The 17,358-nt window shown below is 43.8% G+C and overlaps 2 protein-coding genes across 3 annotated transcripts in view; one reads left to right on the forward strand and one right to left on the reverse strand.

The window, feature by feature from the left end:
* The window catches only part of macrod1 (mono-ADP ribosylhydrolase 1), a 103,338-nt gene that overhangs the window by 10,728 nt on the left and 75,252 nt on the right, over positions 1-17,358 (forward strand). The gene's annotated exons all lie outside the window — the stretch shown is intronic.
* flrt1b (fibronectin leucine rich transmembrane protein 1b) lies at positions 11,141-17,331 on the reverse strand. Its single transcript, XM_030061589.1, has 2 exons — positions 16,836-17,331; positions 11,141-14,137 (listed from the first exon to the last, which is right to left on the reverse strand). Exon 2 carries the CDS (start codon positions 14,120-14,122, stop codon positions 11,930-11,932), a length of 2,193 nt encoding a protein of 730 aa, XP_029917449.1. The 5' UTR covers positions 14,123-14,137; positions 16,836-17,331; the 3' UTR covers positions 11,141-11,929.

Below are 17,358 nucleotides of genomic sequence, written 5' to 3' on the forward strand. Positions count from 1 at the left end.
AAATTATCTCTGTGGAACACATCAGTTGCTTTTAAAGGGATAATTCACCCATTTTATTATTATTTTTAATCTCATTTCACTCCCCTCCTAACAGTCATATAGGACAGTAACTTCCTCTTAACATTACAGAGTGCTGGATATTGGCTGCATGCTCCAAATGCTGCTAGCTTCCTGCCACTGAGGTAGACTTCCCCCCAGTTAACATTCTTAAAAATAACCTCCCAAATCCACTCAAAAAGAAAGTTTAACGTCACTTAACAAGTGTTGCTTTCCAAAACTAAAAATACACATACAGCTGGTGAGTGCACACAGATGATAGTCTTTCTCAAAATACCATTTATATAACTGTAACTTTGATAACTTTTATCTGTTATCAACATCCAGAAGGATCTAGTAACTTTTGCACCTCCTGTATCACTCCACACCAGAGGAGCAGGAGCCACCACAGGGACGGAGGCGGATTGCATGAGTTTGTTATCATGTGTTTTCTTCATTTAACACATTTACACAGGTTGGGGATAAAAATAACTTTTATCACACTTTGCATTTTTAGCATTTGGACAGTGAGCATTTGGAGCATCCAGCCAGTGTCCAGCACTCAGTAACGATGAGAGGAAGATAGCACCACTCCTGTCCTACATAACAGCTAGAGCGTAATGGGTGAACTATTCCTTTAAAATCAGAACCAGATTGTGCTCAGCTGATGAAGCTGTACTTGGCCTAGCAGATACCCTGACATCCTTTTAGAAAGGTTTTTGACACTGTACTTTCCAGTGGAAAATGATTTTGATAAAAAATTGGGACAGGGCCATGGTAGGTGAGAAGAGAGCCTCTGTGGACTTTTTGACATTACAGGATTTCATGTGTTCAGACAGTCACTGTGCAGTACTGTACAGCATCCAGGGAAAAGATCACAAAGAACAAGAACTACAGACTTGGCGTTACTTTGTGAAAATGTCACTGAGGCCTTTAATATCCCAGATTGTGTCTTTTTTACATTTGTTACATTTGTCATTTTGAAATTAAAAATCTTTATGTATCCGGCACAGTAGCCAGATACTATGGAGATTTGCTGAGTATAATAACCAGTGTTCCCTGTACAGTGATATGGCTTTTAGACAGAGCTAATATTTAAAATAGACTAATTTCTCCATATATTACTTTTTAGGATTTTAATTTAAATACTCATGATAAAAAGTAGCCCTTGAAATAAATACAAAATGACTCTCACACTCCCTCTTAAAACGGCTCATTTGTCTTGGTAGAGCAAATGAAAGACTGTAGGCTTATTTCATATCTTCAAGGCTCTTGATGATCAGAGCGACTCTCAAGGAATCAGGTTGTGTGCTTCAGCTTCGCTTAGCTACTAGCTGCTGAACGGTTTCTGTGCCTGCCTTTTAGTTTAATATTTAACAGTACATTTCAGCTCTCGTGGCTCTTTTCTTGAGGTTTGCTATTGTGTTGCGTTAGTGACCCCTCGGCTTATTTTAGCCCAATTGATAGCGATGCTTTTTCATCACTGCGCTGAATTCATGTTGTTATGTCCACTCTGCCTCTTTGCCGTGAGCAGAGTTTGGAGGCTGCAGTGGCTCTGTGACTACTTTGCTACAACAGGCATTTAGATAGTGCTGCCGCTCCAGTTTTCATTCCAGATCTGTCTAAGTTAATTACGGTACAGCCGTCACAGAGAGAGCGCTTTAGTGGTCATTCGGGTAGCAATATTAATGCTCTCTGTGTACTGAACATTTTGAGCTTTTAAGGTTCAGTGCCCCCAGTTCCCTTGAGATACTCTGGTGTCCGGTTTTTCTCTCAATTTGAGTGGGAAGCTGGAGTAAAAGGTTACATACTCCATGCTGGTTTGTACATCTCTAGAGCTTTGCCATCACCCTTCCCCCTCCTCTCTCTCTCTCTCTCTCTCTTTCCCACTTCCATTTAGACATCATCGCCGGGCTGACAGAAGCGAGACATTGGCATTAGACAAACGGGCCTCAATATACAGCTTCAGATTGATTTACAACCTGACATTGAGAAGTTAACATATCCTTGGAGAGCTAATCCCTAATGACGTCCGCGTCAGTAAATAAACGATAAACAAAAAGCCAAACTGAAGGAGTTTGCAGAAAAGCTCATTCGTGCTAATTATTCCTCTCCCACCCCTCCCTCGTTAAAAGCTTTCCCACCCCTCTGATCAATCGCCACTTTAGTGTGGAGGAAGGGATGGAGGAAGCGCGAGGCTCATTAGCCTGATTAGGCCGATGTGGGAGACGGAGAGATGGAGCGAATGAGGGAGTAAAAGAGAAGAGGAGTCAGCTTGACCATCAGCACTTGGCCCAACAGTGCTGTGGTCATCAACACAAAGCCTGCGTTTAAATATGTTGGTTTGTTTTGCAGAGTTGGGTCTGCTGGTCGGCTACTTGATGGTCAGTTATGGAAAGACAATAAATGAATTCCTCTGTTTCCCCAACTACGTTAAAAGTGAAGATTATTTGTGGGGAAGATGAATTCCAGTCAGCACTTAAAGGAGCACACCAGTGATTTTGCATGTTTGCATTTCTGCAATGTTATTTTTCCTACCGTTTATCCAGCCATTGGTTTCCATTCATTTTACTATGATATGAAAATGAATTTTCAGAGACTTCAAACTGTCTTCACTCGAGGGCTGCACAATATGGTAAAAAAAAAAAAAAAATATTGAGATTGTGATAATATTTGATTATATTTTAGTGAGAGCAAGTGCAATTAAGTACAATAAAAATGTAAATGTGATTAAAATCATTGCTGAGGTCTGCACCAAACCATCAAGCTTTGTTAGATCAGGAGAATATCCCTGTATCCCTGTAGCTCCAAAGTACTTTCTTTATAATGGCATTCTGTCACTTTTCACCTTCATCAAAAAATTGCAGCTGCTCTGATTTGGTCATTGCACTTATTCATATCACAATTTTGAAACGATGAATTGTACAGCCCTACTTCACCCCAGAATAAAGTCGACCACATTAGTTTTCCTAAAAGCAGCAGCACTGTTGTTTTTTGATGACTTGAAATTGGCCGGAGTGAAATGCTCCCTCTGCCAGAAAATAGTCCGCAGGGAAACGTTCACTCCTCACAGCCAATTACCAATTCTGTGGTTTGTGAACGGTGATGACTTTGTCAGCCGCAGAAGCAGAATATTATAAGGTGGTTGTTTCAACAAAAAATTGGGATTTTGATCACATGTTGTGAAATCTTTAGTGCCCTGGCATGATTTGCAAAATGTTTATTGCAATGTAAAATGTTGGTAAATTGAAGTAATTGGGCAAAACATTGAAAATCACTGGTATGACCCTTTTAAAGGGGAACTGTGATGGGGAATGTACACATTGAAAAATGGCTTGCCAAATGTACCCGGTGGTGTTGATATTGTGTTTTGAGGGTCGCCTGGTGGGAGGTGAGGTTTTCAGAACAGATTGTAAAGCCCCTAAACTGCCAAGGCTGCGTGTCTCCTCCTGTGTAGATCAAGGTTCAATTCTTTACTGTGTCACATAATGTACTGAAACACCTGAGTATGCCCGTGGTCATTTTTGCCTTCTCAAGACTTTAAAGCAATAATAGTGTACCGCCTGCCCTGTCGTGCAAATATTGGTTTTAGTGCCAGACAAGTAATCAAGCAGGCATTAAGGCCTTGGCTGCAAATCCAAAGTCCTTGTCTCTTTAGCTCATCAAGTCGCACACTTTAGTTACAATAACAGTCACAAAACTATATATATATGGAAGTGGAGCAAGACCACAATCATCTGATGAATGGCTTTTTAATGAGTATATCATCTTTTGGTGATTGATGTTTTTCATTTACACTTTTGACATCTGAATACAACCCTGCTTCACTGAACTAGCCATGCAAATAATTTCGATGAGATGGCAGACACACAAGAAGAAATGAGAAAAAATTAGATATGGAAATTAAAAGCACATTGGGGGAAGATTATCCCTATTGTAGGCTGTGTTATTAGAATAATAAAGCATAATGCAGCCTGACAATAAGCCTCTTTTTTCTCATCTTTGTAATCATAGCTAACTGAGGAAAGTACAAAGGACACACTACTATAACCTTTAAAATGGGGTTTGAAAGAAGCCTGAATTTTCACACCCCCACTCCACCAGCAAGCATAAGAAACATATCCGCTGATTTGATCACATGATCTCAGAAACACACACACACCGAGTACACGCAGCTCACACCGGGCACAATTACCATCATGTAATTGCCGTCTATCAGGGGCTGTTGTGAAGTGGTGCCTGATGTGTACGCTGTTGGCCCGGCTGCATTTTCAGAGCTTAGGAAATGACAAGACTATTTATAGAGGCTATTTATCCACTTATCCTATTGTTCCCATTGTCCACAAATGGAGCGGGGGCTCCTGTTAAGAGCCAGAGTGACAGACAAGTTGATCAGTCAGAGCATCATTCAGGACAGCCTGTAGCGCTCGCCCAAAGTGCATGATGAAGTAGACAGTGACGGACGATATAGTCAAATGCTTGTAGTAGGCTTTCACAGGCCACGGGTTTTGGGAGCACTCGCGTCAAGATAGCAGGATTGTTTTGGACAGTTTGTGCAGTTTATAGTGATAATGCCAGTCCAGAGAGGAGAGAATACCTGTCTTGTTCTAGCTTGATGCCATAAAATGCATTTTTATCATAGCATAGTTAACATAGAAGATGCAGATTTAACCGATTTTTAACCCCAACCTATTTGGGATATATTTTACACGCAGATGTTACAGGATGCTTTTTTGGTATATCTGCTCAAGATCACTACAGTTTCAGTCTGCTAGTCTGCTGGTGGGTAGAAGCTATGTGTTTTTGTGATTAATATAACCTGGTATGTGTCAGGTATTAAGTATTCCAGTTCACACCTTTTCTGAGTCAGATTTTTGTTGTGTAAAGCCGCTGGTATGCCTCTCTATCCGGTGCATGAGTAAGGACATTTGGGGTCACTTCACTTTCAGCTCACACAGTTCAGTGATCAGAATGAATATTTAATTAATGGAATATTTATCCTTGGCAATTACAAGAGGAGCATTTGATGTCAAGTTTGGGTTTTTGAGTTTTTAAATGAGATCTACTAAACTGGAAGAAAACAGCGGATAATCCCTTTTCATGCCATGGAAAAATAAAAACATCAACAACTGTAGGAGATAATGGTCAACTCAGTGAAGTCAGGGAGTAAATAGATGTGACTGTGTACGTAAAAGCAATGCTTCTTCTTTAAAGCCTCCCTCCAGCCATTTATTAAGCTCCTCAAAAATAATCTCCCATCATCAGTATTATGTATTCATAAGTTTTTTTCTATGAAAAATCATCCATTACCTTGCCCTCATTAAAAATGCAAGGATCTATCAATATGCAAATAGTTCCTACCCACCTCTCTGCCTGCTGGTACACCAACTCGTAACCAGTGCTCTGTTACAGAATAAGGAAGTCTCGTATGCCATATTTGAAAATCTAACCATGAAAAAAAGATTTTGTTGGTCTTGTTTTTTGGAATATAAAGTACTGGTGTGGGAAATCACTCCACCTCCACTCCATTAAAATCAGTATTTTGTGCATTTACAGCCAAACACAGTCAGTCAGTCAGTCATGTAGTTTGTTTCTTACAAAATCGTTCAGGTTTATTGCTTTAACTATATTTGTGTAGCTGTTGACCTTAATCAGCCTGTTACCTTCAAACAGAAGGTGTGTCTGCTGGATCTTGTTTTATCATAAGCAGCTCTGTGGCATTTTCAGTTAGGCGATGAATAATTTGGTGTAGTCTGGAATCCAGCTTTTTCACTGAGGAGCATCTGCCTGTGTTCTAGAAAGGCTGAGCGCCGATCCTCCAGAGAAACACGAGTTGCCATGCGTGCAAGTCTGAGTCCCAGAGCATAGCCCTCCAGAGGGAGGCGGAGAGCCGGCCACCAGTGAAGCCTCACAGGCCCGGAAAACCAGATCCAACAGGGGCTCGCTGCCTGACGCGCTCCTAAGCAAAAAAAATGTTTCTCCACACAGTTTGCTCATGCAGGCAGGAGATGAAACCGAATGCCTGATGGTTTATCTCTTCATGTGAAGAAAGGGGCTTCATAAATTATTCACCCTGTCGGTCTAGGACAGACATGAGGCGAGAAGCACAAAGACTACTTAAAGTTACAAATGCTTTTAATTCAGCTCAATTTCTAATGATCTTTTGCCTATCGGCTAGTTTACTACAAGTGGTTACTACAAATTTCCTGTGGTATACACGCTCATAAATAAATTAGCGAAATAAAAAGGTACACCACACAGGGCCGGGAAATTGACTAGAGGATAATTGTGGTACAAGTGTGATTTGATTATCTTTTTGGGGATGCTCTTGGCATCGCTGTAGCAGAAGTTCTCTCGGCAGATTTTCTTAACACCCCGTCTCGGCAGTGAGGTATTTCATCGGCACCAAAGTGGCTCTCTGCCTCTTCGACAGCCTAATTCATACAGGCGGTGCAGTTAAAATACCCCAGCGGCTGTCTTGGTCTCCTCTCTGCCATGTTTATTCCATTGATATCCTCTCCGTCCATTGTTGCAAAGAATCCCAGACAGCAAGTTAGTTGTTTTGTTATTGTTGTTGCTGGATCACTTCATGCCTCCAAGGTATTTCAGTGGTTCTGCAGAGTGTCTGTGTGAGGCGAGATGTGTCAGTGTTTGTTATCCAGCTCGCTTGGTCCGTCGGGACCACCAATCCCTTGTCGCTCCAAGGTGTGCGCACTTCTGGGTCCGTCTCTGTGTTTGCTTCTTGTGCTCCAATCTTGGCAGGGACGGATTTGCCCTCACAAGTGTGGTCCCTGTTGCAAGATGCTGGCATTTTTCTCAGTCGCTGAAGAGAGAAAATTCAGAGTTGAGATAGGAATCTGGGGTGAGGTAAGGATAGGTGGCGGGGATAGGAAAGAAATATAAGTGAAAGGAATGTCCTTGCAAGCTTTGCACTACCAATGTTTGGAGGCGTGCATATGTGTGTGTGTGTGTGTTTGGGATATGGCTCCTTTGATTGCATGTGGTTGAATGTGTTTGTGTGTGTGTTTTTTTGTTTTTTTGTTTTTTTTCTCTGAGTAAGCCAGTGCCTTCATCCGGTCTGTATATTGATGTCTATTGTGTTGTCTGTCTGTTTTTGTCTTTCTCTCTCCCTCTGTGCCCTTGAACATTGTATGAGTTAAATTTGCAGCCTGTGGATGGAAATATGAACCCATTAGCAGCTTTATAGTGTGATCTCTTTTTTTTTTAAGTTTTTTTTTTTTTTTTTTTTTTTTTTGGCATTTCTGCTTTATTTGATAGTTACAGTAGAGAGAGATGGGAAAGGCAGGGGAAAGAGATGCAGCAAAGGGCCTGGGCTTGGATTTGAACCCAGGATGCTGCAGCCAGGACTCAGCCTAACAAGTGGTACGTGCTCTACCAAGTGAGGTACCAGGGCGCCTGATAGTCTGAGCCCTCCCACAGGTATCTTGCCTTCAAAGAGTGACATGTGGGATTCACAAGAATTTGGCGTTGCAATCAAACTGCAGTGGTATGCAATTATATAGTGTTGATTATGCTTAACTGGGAAAATTTCTGTATGGATGCGTGCAATTACAGGAATACATTGACCATTTGGCAAATAAGCCAAACAGTGCATGCAGGCACCTTTTAAGAATGCGATGTAGCTGTGCATCATCTTAAAAGAAGTGCAGCCAAAGAAATACGGAACATAGAGTGGAAACTGATATTGACCATTTTGTTGCTGTTAGGTTGATCAAAGAGCTTTGTTTGCCAAAAAAGGTTATGGAATAAAAGACAACAGATTTAAAAAGGAAAGGCATTCAACATCTGCCAGTTTTAGTTGAATGGCTGTAGATACTTCAGTTGTATCTGTCCCTGTTAATAATGTAAACTATGCATCTAGGTGTGTTTGAAGTTAAATTAACAATTCCAAAAAATTTCAGTGTCCCAGAGCGTTGAAGTTTGGATAAACGGCATTGTACTATTTCTAATTTACTGGCGGTATGTTTTACAAATAGGCCCATTTGTTGCAGTGAATGAATAAAATTCAAACTCGACACACTCTTGAGTGTTTGAGTATACATCTTTTGGTTGGGGTGTAGAATAATATAAGCATAATAATTATGCCAGTTGGCTTGAGGCTAGATTTCGGGCCATTCACTCCTGAAGTAGTGAATGGCCCGCATAATGACTCTTAAACACTCAGGGCATTGTTGCTCAGAGCAGAGAGGTGGAGATAGCTGCTCTCACATTTATTGTATGCATGGGTGCAACCACCTCCCACCACACACACACACACACACACACACACACACAGCATATAGACAAACATGCACATTTGAACATATGAACCATTTCTCTCTGACAGTCACACACCTATACAGCACATATAGAAAGCAAATTCTGCTGTCTTCCTGACTCTTTCTCCTTCCCATGTGCCCGTCACAAGCAGTTAGCCCAAGATGGACACTTATATACTCCCCCGTTCGTTATATTGATCCATGCTTACACAAGCATTAGCACTCACTTAGAATGAGAAGCATGTTTTCACTCAACGCCAGGAGCATAGAGCATAAACACATCCGAACAAAGACGTACAGTAGGCGCATGCACTCGCTCAATCTCACTCGGGTCACACACTAACACACAAACCTACAGGCATACTAATGCACGCGTCTGCCTGGGCCAGCCGGCAGATCCTTTCCAAATGGTAGAATCGGAGCATCTAGGCGCTGATGTATTCATCCAGTGTGTGCGATTTAACGAGGTCCACTTTATCTCGTGATAAATTATATTAATAATGTGAGGTTCACATTGATTTTTTTTTTAAACTGTCTTAGTGCATCATTTGAAATCTCCAGTCTTTGTCTCTTATTTAATGAACCTCACGCAGATGCACACATACATACACACACACACACACACACACACACACACACACACACACACACAGACAAAGAACTTATGAAACTGCTTTCCTTTTAGAAGTCTTTATTCATCTGCGTAGAAAAAAGACGACAGACCAATAAATGGAATAGCATTTTGCGCCCATTTTTCGGTTTATACATAAGAGTGTTTTCATTATCACTTCTGAGGGTGATGTTTTTAAAGGAAAAGGTTTTTCTAAACAGAATGAAAGGAGGCTTCGGTGCTCTTTTAACAAAACAAAAACAGACATTAAAAAAAAAAACACACCGGAGCTTCTCCAATATTACTGGTACACAGTAAAACAGGTTGGAAAGAAAAGAAAGAGAGCTACTGAAATTAAGAGTGGGTTTCAACACTTACAGGCTCTATCTAAACCAGCCCCCTCCCCTTCCTCTGCTCTTCTGCCTGGTTATTCATATTTCTCTCTCTTTCTCTATCTCCTTATTTTCCTCTTTTTATCTCTGGCTGTTTATTGTTGGCGCTGCATGCATTTCCTTTGAAGTTCCTACTCTTAAGGTATATCAGTGGGGTCAGTGAGAGGCAGGCGGAAAGCAGGTGCCACCTTTCTTTTCCTTTGTGAGAGTGTGTGTATGTGTGTGTGTGTGTGTGTGTGTGTGTGTGTGTGTAAGCGTGTGTGGGTGTTGAACTGCACAGTGTTGCGGTCAGGATACGATCCCTGATAACAGGACTGCGTCTATGTCATACTAACTAAGGCCTATGGAACAAGTACAGGCCCTGAGTCACCTAATATTTACCTCAAAGAATACATCAGATCAGCCTTGAAATCTCATCTGCTTTCAGTGTTTTCCAGTCAATAATAATAGTTTATTTTTCTGCAAATTGTACTTTCGCTTCAACTTAACCTAATTGTAAAAGGCCTTTTTGCATTTTGATGTCTCCCTAAAACCCAAGCGAAAACAGTAACAACTACAGATATATATATATTTTTGGGCAGCGTAGAATGGATCTATTGTTATTAAGTCGTTTTGGCAGAGGGAGAAATTAAACTGTTAATATAATTCTGAACCAAAACAAAAATCTAGAGCTCATTTTCAGTTTATTGAGATTAACCAGCCTCTTGCAGATTTTAAGTTACTATTATAAGATGTATGATGATTTGATTACTTGTAGTTCATTAGCAGGAGTAATGTGAAACCAAGAGAGGAAAGTGGCCACATAGTTAATTGCCGTTCCTCTCAAGCCATTCACTTGTCTTTTGGACTTTACAATCATTTTGCTTTCTGTTATCCTTCCTGTGATTGTCTTGCCAAGTTTCTGTTAATCATATCGGCTTACTGACATTTCTGATAGCAAGATATGGGAGACATAAAAAGGGACTCTGTTTTAATCAAGCAGCATTATAATAAGGTGGAAAGTACTAAAGTCATTGTGTCATTAGTGATAATCTTTGATTTATAATGATCATAACATTTATTCAGCTGAAAATATCAGTCCTTAAATGAAGTGTGTAGTATGTTTTCACCCAGGGCTTTACTAAGGGAAGGAGTGAATATACTATGGTGAGACATAAGCCACTCTCTGGGTGAAGATGTCAAAGTGTTCCAGTTGTCACCACTCTTCCTTGCTGGCCCCATGCTGGGATTATATGTTTAGTCGTGTGTGTCTGTCCATGTGTGTGTATCCGTCCACAGCTGATCTCACATACTACTTGGCCTATCAGCCTAATATTTTTTGTGCAGTTATGACTGTATGATCAAGGTCCTCTTGTGGTTTGGTGATTCAAAACCTAGGCCCAGTGCTTTGTGAGATTAGCTGTGGACAGATAAACACACACATACAGATAATGTTGGCATTTTCATGAAACTGCCATTTTACATCACTGGTCTTTTGGAATTGTTCAACATTTGCAAGCCAAGGTAAGACAACAAGCCTGGTGGAGATCTGCACTCTACTGAGTGCACTCTTCAGTTTCCTTTCTTTGTCTCTTTGCCTCCTGCCACTGAAACTGTCACCACCCGTTTTTGTGCTCATCTTCCTCAATTCTCTCCTCTTCCCTGGCTCTCTGCCTCACACCAATACACCTCTGAGTATCTCCATCTTTCCCAAAAGAGTCCCCTTCTCTCCCTTAATCTCCTTTTATCTACTCTCCTTCCCTTTATCCATCCATCCATCCATCCATCCATCCCTTTCTCCCTCCCTCCCTCATTCTCTCTCTCTCTCTCATTAGTCTCCCCATACTGTGGTCTGTGTCTCCCATCTCTGTCAGAACTGTTATCACTGCTGTCAGCTCCCTTGGTGAGAACAAAGTCGTCCTGTGCTCACGGCACCACAAAAGACACGAGAGAAATAAAAGGAAAGAGCCTCAGCCAAAAAAAGGGTGGGGGTGCGGGGTAGTGAATTAAAAAGGAGGGGAGAAGACCAGAGGAAAGGAAGGGGCCTAGGAACACATCTTTTCATGTCAACCATGATGCATTGTCATATGTGGGTTATAACAACCATCAATTTTTCTCTCTGTCATCCCTTTATCTATACAGCACAGAGCATACAGTTGTTTGGAAGATATGAGAGAGCTATCTCTATACACATCAAGAGCCGTTTCCTCATAATATAAATATATCTCCTGCTAAATCAGCTAAGCCTAGTATATCAACCTCAAATAAGTTACTGTGTATTATTATGAGCTGAGAAGAATGGTAGGTTTGAAAGACATTGAGATATCCAAAAGAGAAAACGTAACCATTTATAACCATAAGTAGCACTGAAACACAGGTCTACTGTATAATGTAATATACAGCAGTATCATATAGTATAGTAGGACTGACTGTTACTTTTGTCACTCAGTTGCAATGTCCAATCAACATAACTGAAATCAGTCTTCTCTACTTAGCAAACCAATCAGAATTGAACCAGCAGAGGCACAGAGGGTACTTTGGAAACCAAGGACAAAATGGCCACTGGCCAAGGGGTCGTCATCCTTAGAAATGGCGCCTGGCAGCGGTGGCTCAGGGAGTGTGTCCCTGTATCATCACGTATAGGCATAGTCTATGTCGGGGATGCCACCCTCTCGGTAACCACGGTTGGTACCATAACTGACGTGGTGGTGGCCGGTTTGGCTGAGGATGGTGCCGTTAAGACTGCTGGCTCCATGGCTGCTCCGATAGGTCCCGTTGGCATGGGAGGAAGAGGAGGAGGAGGAGGGAAATATGGTATGGATGTAGGTAACATCCTCCAGCTTAGGCTGCAGGGGTTGATGGGCCATGGCTGTCATCTGGAAACCTGCAGGAGGGGCCCTGATCTCTAAGATTGAAGTGTCCTTCTTTGTGCCCGACTCCACATAGTCATCATAGTGTTTTCCACCTCTACCCCTGCTGTACGAGCCGGAGTCTCCCGACATGTAACCTGCCCTCTGTCCATACCAGCAGAAGATGCCGAAGATCAACAGCAGGCTGACCAATGCTGTGGCTCCCCCTATGATCCCAGCCAATGGCAGCACTGTTATCTCTGAGTCCTGCCCCTCCTTGTCCGACCCCTCCCCTCCTGTGCTGACCAGAGCCTCTCCGGTCTCGATCTGAGCACAGGCCGGGGCTGAGTCTTTACTGTCCATGTCCGTGCTGCCAATGCGAGACGAGCTTGCGCTGGCTCCCCCGATTGAGGGGTCCTGTCGTAATGGCAGCAGGCAGATGAGGTAATGGGAACGTGGAGTGAGCTGGGTAAGGAGGTACTGCTGCCTCTCTCCAGGAACTAGGGTCTCTGTAATGGAACCGAGGGCCGCACTGCTGCCCAGCCTCAACCATGACAAGCGGAAGGAGGGCGCTGGTCTCGGGCATAGCCATGTTACCAGCACACTGTCTGGGGAGAGGGGTTTTACAGTCAGCTCCAGGGCCTCCCCAGATACCTGCCCCCCTTCCCCTGGAGGCAGAGGCATCACTAGGCCTGGCCGCTTGGCCCGCAAGGTGAAGAGTGAACCTTGGGTGGGAACCAGAAGGGAGGTGGTGGTGGTGCTGCCATGGGGGGCTGCAGCCACTGCTTGCCCCCCTCCACCACCATCTCCGCCTTTTTCTACAGGAATCGCCCCCACCCCAACACCAGGTCCAGTGGGTGGTCCCTCACACTGCTCCATCAGCCCAGTCAGGTCTCTCAGAGCCTGGCCCCGTACAGCCTCAGGCCCCTGGCAGGTCAGACCCCTGACTGTCACCGCAGCCCCTCGGCCATGCAGCCAGGCATGAAGCCAGCGAAGGTTGCAGCCACAATACCAGGGATTTCCTCGCAACAGCAGCAGCTCCAGACTCTCTGTATCCTTCAGAAGACCCCGTGGGAGGCTGGTCAGGTTGTTACCAGACAGGTCTAACCTCTGGAGTCGCCGCATGCCATCCAGCGCCCCCCTCGGCATGTGGGTCATTCCATTATCCTGCAAATGAAGTCGCATGAGGTGAGCTGAAGGCAAGTTGACTGGCGGGGCCTGCAGGGCATTCCGAACCAGTGAAAGCTCGGTTAAGTTGGACAGACGGGAGAAGGTGTCATCTGCGATGCGTGTATTGGCCAGCAGGTTCCCATCCAGGACCAGGCGTCGGAGGGAGGAAAGCCCTCGGAAGGCATGCGTGGGAATGGTGCTTATCCGGTTGTCGTCCAGACGCAGCTCTTCCAAGGATGCTGGCAGGCCAGCAGGGATGCTGGACAGGTGGTTTCGTGAGAGAAACAGCAGGCGCAGCCGTGGAGTCCCAGAAAATGCTCGCTCCTGGATGCTAACTGTGGATATAGAGTTATCGTCCAGGTGTAAACGTTCTAGCAACGGTAACTTGGCTAGGGAGGAGCGGGGTAACGTTCGTATATTATTGTCCTGTAAGTGGAGCTCCCGTAATGAAGGCGGAAGATGTATAGGGAATTCATCCAACTGGTTGGCATACAGGTAAACCACCCGTATGGAACTGCTGCGTTCCAGTGAGGGAGGCAGTCCGGCGTTGCTCAGCCGGTTGCTCTGCAAGTAGAGGATAGCAGCTGTTAACGGTAGTGGGGGAATTATGCTGAGGCCACGGTCATTGCAATAGACAAAGCCCTCATCGCAGCGGCACACCGAGGGACACACGATGCCTTCATCCCCGTCACCCGTCTCCATGGCAATTGCCGCTGCCGCCAGCTCCAGCATCTCAGCCAATAAGGTGAGGCACAGGAGGAGCAGGAAAAGCCAATCGCGGAGTTCAGCAAGACTTTCAGCCGCCATGGTGTTCTACAGCTCCTGATGGAAGGAGAGAGAAAGTGAAAATTAGTTAAACTGAGAACAAAAGCTATAGCACGCTACTTCTAAAATGAAGTGAGTCATTACAATAAAACAGACAAAAAAGGCAAGAGAAAAGGAAAATTTGAGCGAAACAGTTAGTAGAGGGCACACTGCACAGTTGTATTTCTTCAAAATTGCTTGAGTAAAGCTCTATATTTTCCACATGCTGTTTAAAGCGATATTTTATCTCAAAGTGGAAGGAGATTTGGGGATTGACTAGTCAGACATACTTTAGAGGGGGCTGTCCGGTATTATATGGGTCAGTCCGACCAAGCAGAAGAAAAATGGACAGTTAGAGGGAGAGAGAAAGATGAGGGGTGGAGTGAGTGGGCGAGGGAGATTACAAGAATCAGGGAAAGCAAGGGTTGACAGAGATGGAGAAAATTGGACAGTGACAGTTGGAGGGAGGGAGAATTTTTCCAGGGAGATTAACTGAAATGGAGTGAGTGACATGAAACTAAAATGGAGGAGAGAGTGGGGAGAAGGAAATTAGTTTAATTGCCCACAGTGTTGTTGATAGCCTCGGAGACAACAGAAGTATCAAAGTTGTTCCGACTGCCCTGTGTCTAACCCTCTGATGAAATCACGAATGGGATACATTTGGGGTTTAGAAATGCCGGTCTCCACAAGTTTCTGTATGGTCACAAACACACCGGGAGTCAGTCTGAGGTTATGAGCAAAACCACACACAAACACACACAAATAAGCAAATGCACATACACACAAAGCATCCAGATGAACAGAGTCTCAGTGCACGATGACATGTATAATGCATGCTTTCTCTCTCAGTTGTTATTGTTCGTGAAATTTGTATAAATTATTCAGGGAAACAGTCCTGAAATCCCAAGAAATGTTTTAGCGAGATGTTTTACAGAGAGACGTTTTTCATGAACATTAATACGTTCCTTGGTCGACATTTTATGACTTGTCTTCTAGTGAATCCCTGACACCAACATCAATAACACAAATTTACAATTCAGATAAATAAAATGATCTCTGTGCACCCACAAGTACAGTGCTCTATTTATAGAACATGAATAATATACAGTGGTGAAAGTTGTGAAGATTACATTGTGGCCTGTTCTTGTTTGAATCCTTTTCTTTTGGATAGCCTGGGGCTGGAAAATGCGCCCTGACATGAAATGCCTGACATGATTTGACAGCACATTTGATAAACAAATCCTCTGAAGGCAAGTTTTTTTTTCTCTCCTTTGTGTGCATGCATGCATGTGTATGTGTGTGAACTCAATACTAGATGCAAAATTGCCCCTTGGCTGAAGTCAAAATCCATGCAAAGCAAACAAGAGATGGCAACAATGGAAGAGAGAGATGGGGAGAGGGAGGAACGGAGGCGAGCAGACAGAGGGAGAGTTGAACAGTCAGTCAGAGAGAGGAGAAAGAGAGGAGGAGAGGGGAAATGAGTTCCCGGCAGTGAGGACTCAAGTCAGTCTCAGCTGGGGTTGCTGCAAAAAGAGGTTTCAGAGATTGTGTGGCACTTATTTTTCTGCATGATAGGTGTGAGCATACTATGTATACCTGAAGTACTCGTGTGTGAATATGTGAAATAAATCTGCATCAGCAACAACAACCATGTCCGTCCTCGGATATGTCTAGATGAAACTTAGAATGTGTGTCACTATATGTGCATTTTGTTGTACGAGGTTTCTTAATGGTATGTTTTTTTTTGTTTATTTGTTTGTTTTTAGCACAAAACAAACTCTTTCTAAGCATCGTCAGCGTTTGAGAGAAAAAGAATAAAAGGGAGGACCACGCACAAACGCACATGAGTTAGTGTTAAGGTGGGAGCTGAGACCATATTGGAAATGCTCTATGAATACCAACTAGCATATGCTTCAGTGCCACACTAACCCCTGTTCCCTTTCATAAACATCCCTTTGGCACAAACCTGTATGTGCGCGTTTTTTTTTTTTTTTTTTTTTTGCCCAGTTGCCAGGCCTTGCTGTCGACACAGCCTTTTTAATGATCTTTAGATTTTCTGTCTTCTCCCTTCCCTCGTGCATGCCTCTTTCCTTCTCCAGCTGCCACCCCCTTCTCCCTGCGCCTTTATCTCTTTCATGCTATCTCTGTCCTGGCTGTCCACCGCCTCCTTCCTTTCATAATCTTTCATTATATTCACTCTTAGGTTTGTTTACAGAAGTGTCCATGCAGTTGTCCCCCCATCCCCTCATCCTCTTTTATCATTTCCTCTCCACACGTCTGTTGATTCCCTCGTTCTGTTCCTACACACTGAGATTGGATCAATCAGCCCTGGCCCTGTCCTCCTGCTCAGACCTCCCCTCTCCTCTCCTCCCTGGTGACTTGGTTTCTCTTTTTCATTTAGATTTGGACCCCCCACCTCTTCTTTTTCCCTCTCTCTCTCTCTCTCTCTCTCAGCCTCAGCTTTCTCGCCTCCGCATTCGCCTTCCTCTCCCTTTGTGGCAATTTTTTTCCCCAAACATTTCAATCATGTTCTGAAATAAAAGCCTTTGTTGGAGTACAGTCAGTGTGTGTGTTTTTTTTTCTATCGTGTAGCTGAAAGCAAGATGTAAGAGCGGCGTTCGTCAATCTTGTGAATGCACTGAGACAATGTGTGTGTGTGTGTGTGTGGATAAAAGGTTGGATCGACCCGGGGTGTGAGTGCTGAAGGCTTGCTAACCTGCTCAGTTTCTGTGCCTTTCACGTCCGCTGCAGCTTTATTTCTCTTGGATCAAGGATTCGTGCCGGGTATTTGTGTGTCTGTATGTGTGATTGAGGGTGTCGTTGTGGATCTCTGTGCGTGTTAGAGCAGTTTCCTCGTCCTTTTCAAAACATTCAGAAGTGTAGCCTCGTTTCTTGGGACTGCCGTATCTCCCTCAGTTTGGGTGAATGATGATGAGGATGATGGTAGCCTGTACTCCAGGGCTCCAAGCGGTGTAACACCAGCATGGCTCAAAGCCACCTTGCCACCCACATTTGTGTGTTTCTGTGTGGTTCCCACTGCCAAGTTCTCTGTCTCTCTCTGTCTCTCTCTCTCTCTCTCTTTCTCTCTCTCTCTCTGTAAGGGGCTTTTAGGCCTGCCAAATCAAGTCATCTTCAGTGAGCGTCCAGAGGCCTAATTCTGCAACCAAACCTCCACACCCAACAAGTCGGACACACAGAAGATGGTTGATGGCTCAAAGCTCCTTCTTTGAAGTCAAAAT

Source organism: Myripristis murdjan, chromosome 10 (genome assembly GCF_902150065.1).
Source record: "Myripristis murdjan chromosome 10, fMyrMur1.1, whole genome shotgun sequence".
Lineage (NCBI taxonomy): Eukaryota > Metazoa > Chordata > Actinopteri > Holocentriformes > Holocentridae > Myripristis > Myripristis murdjan.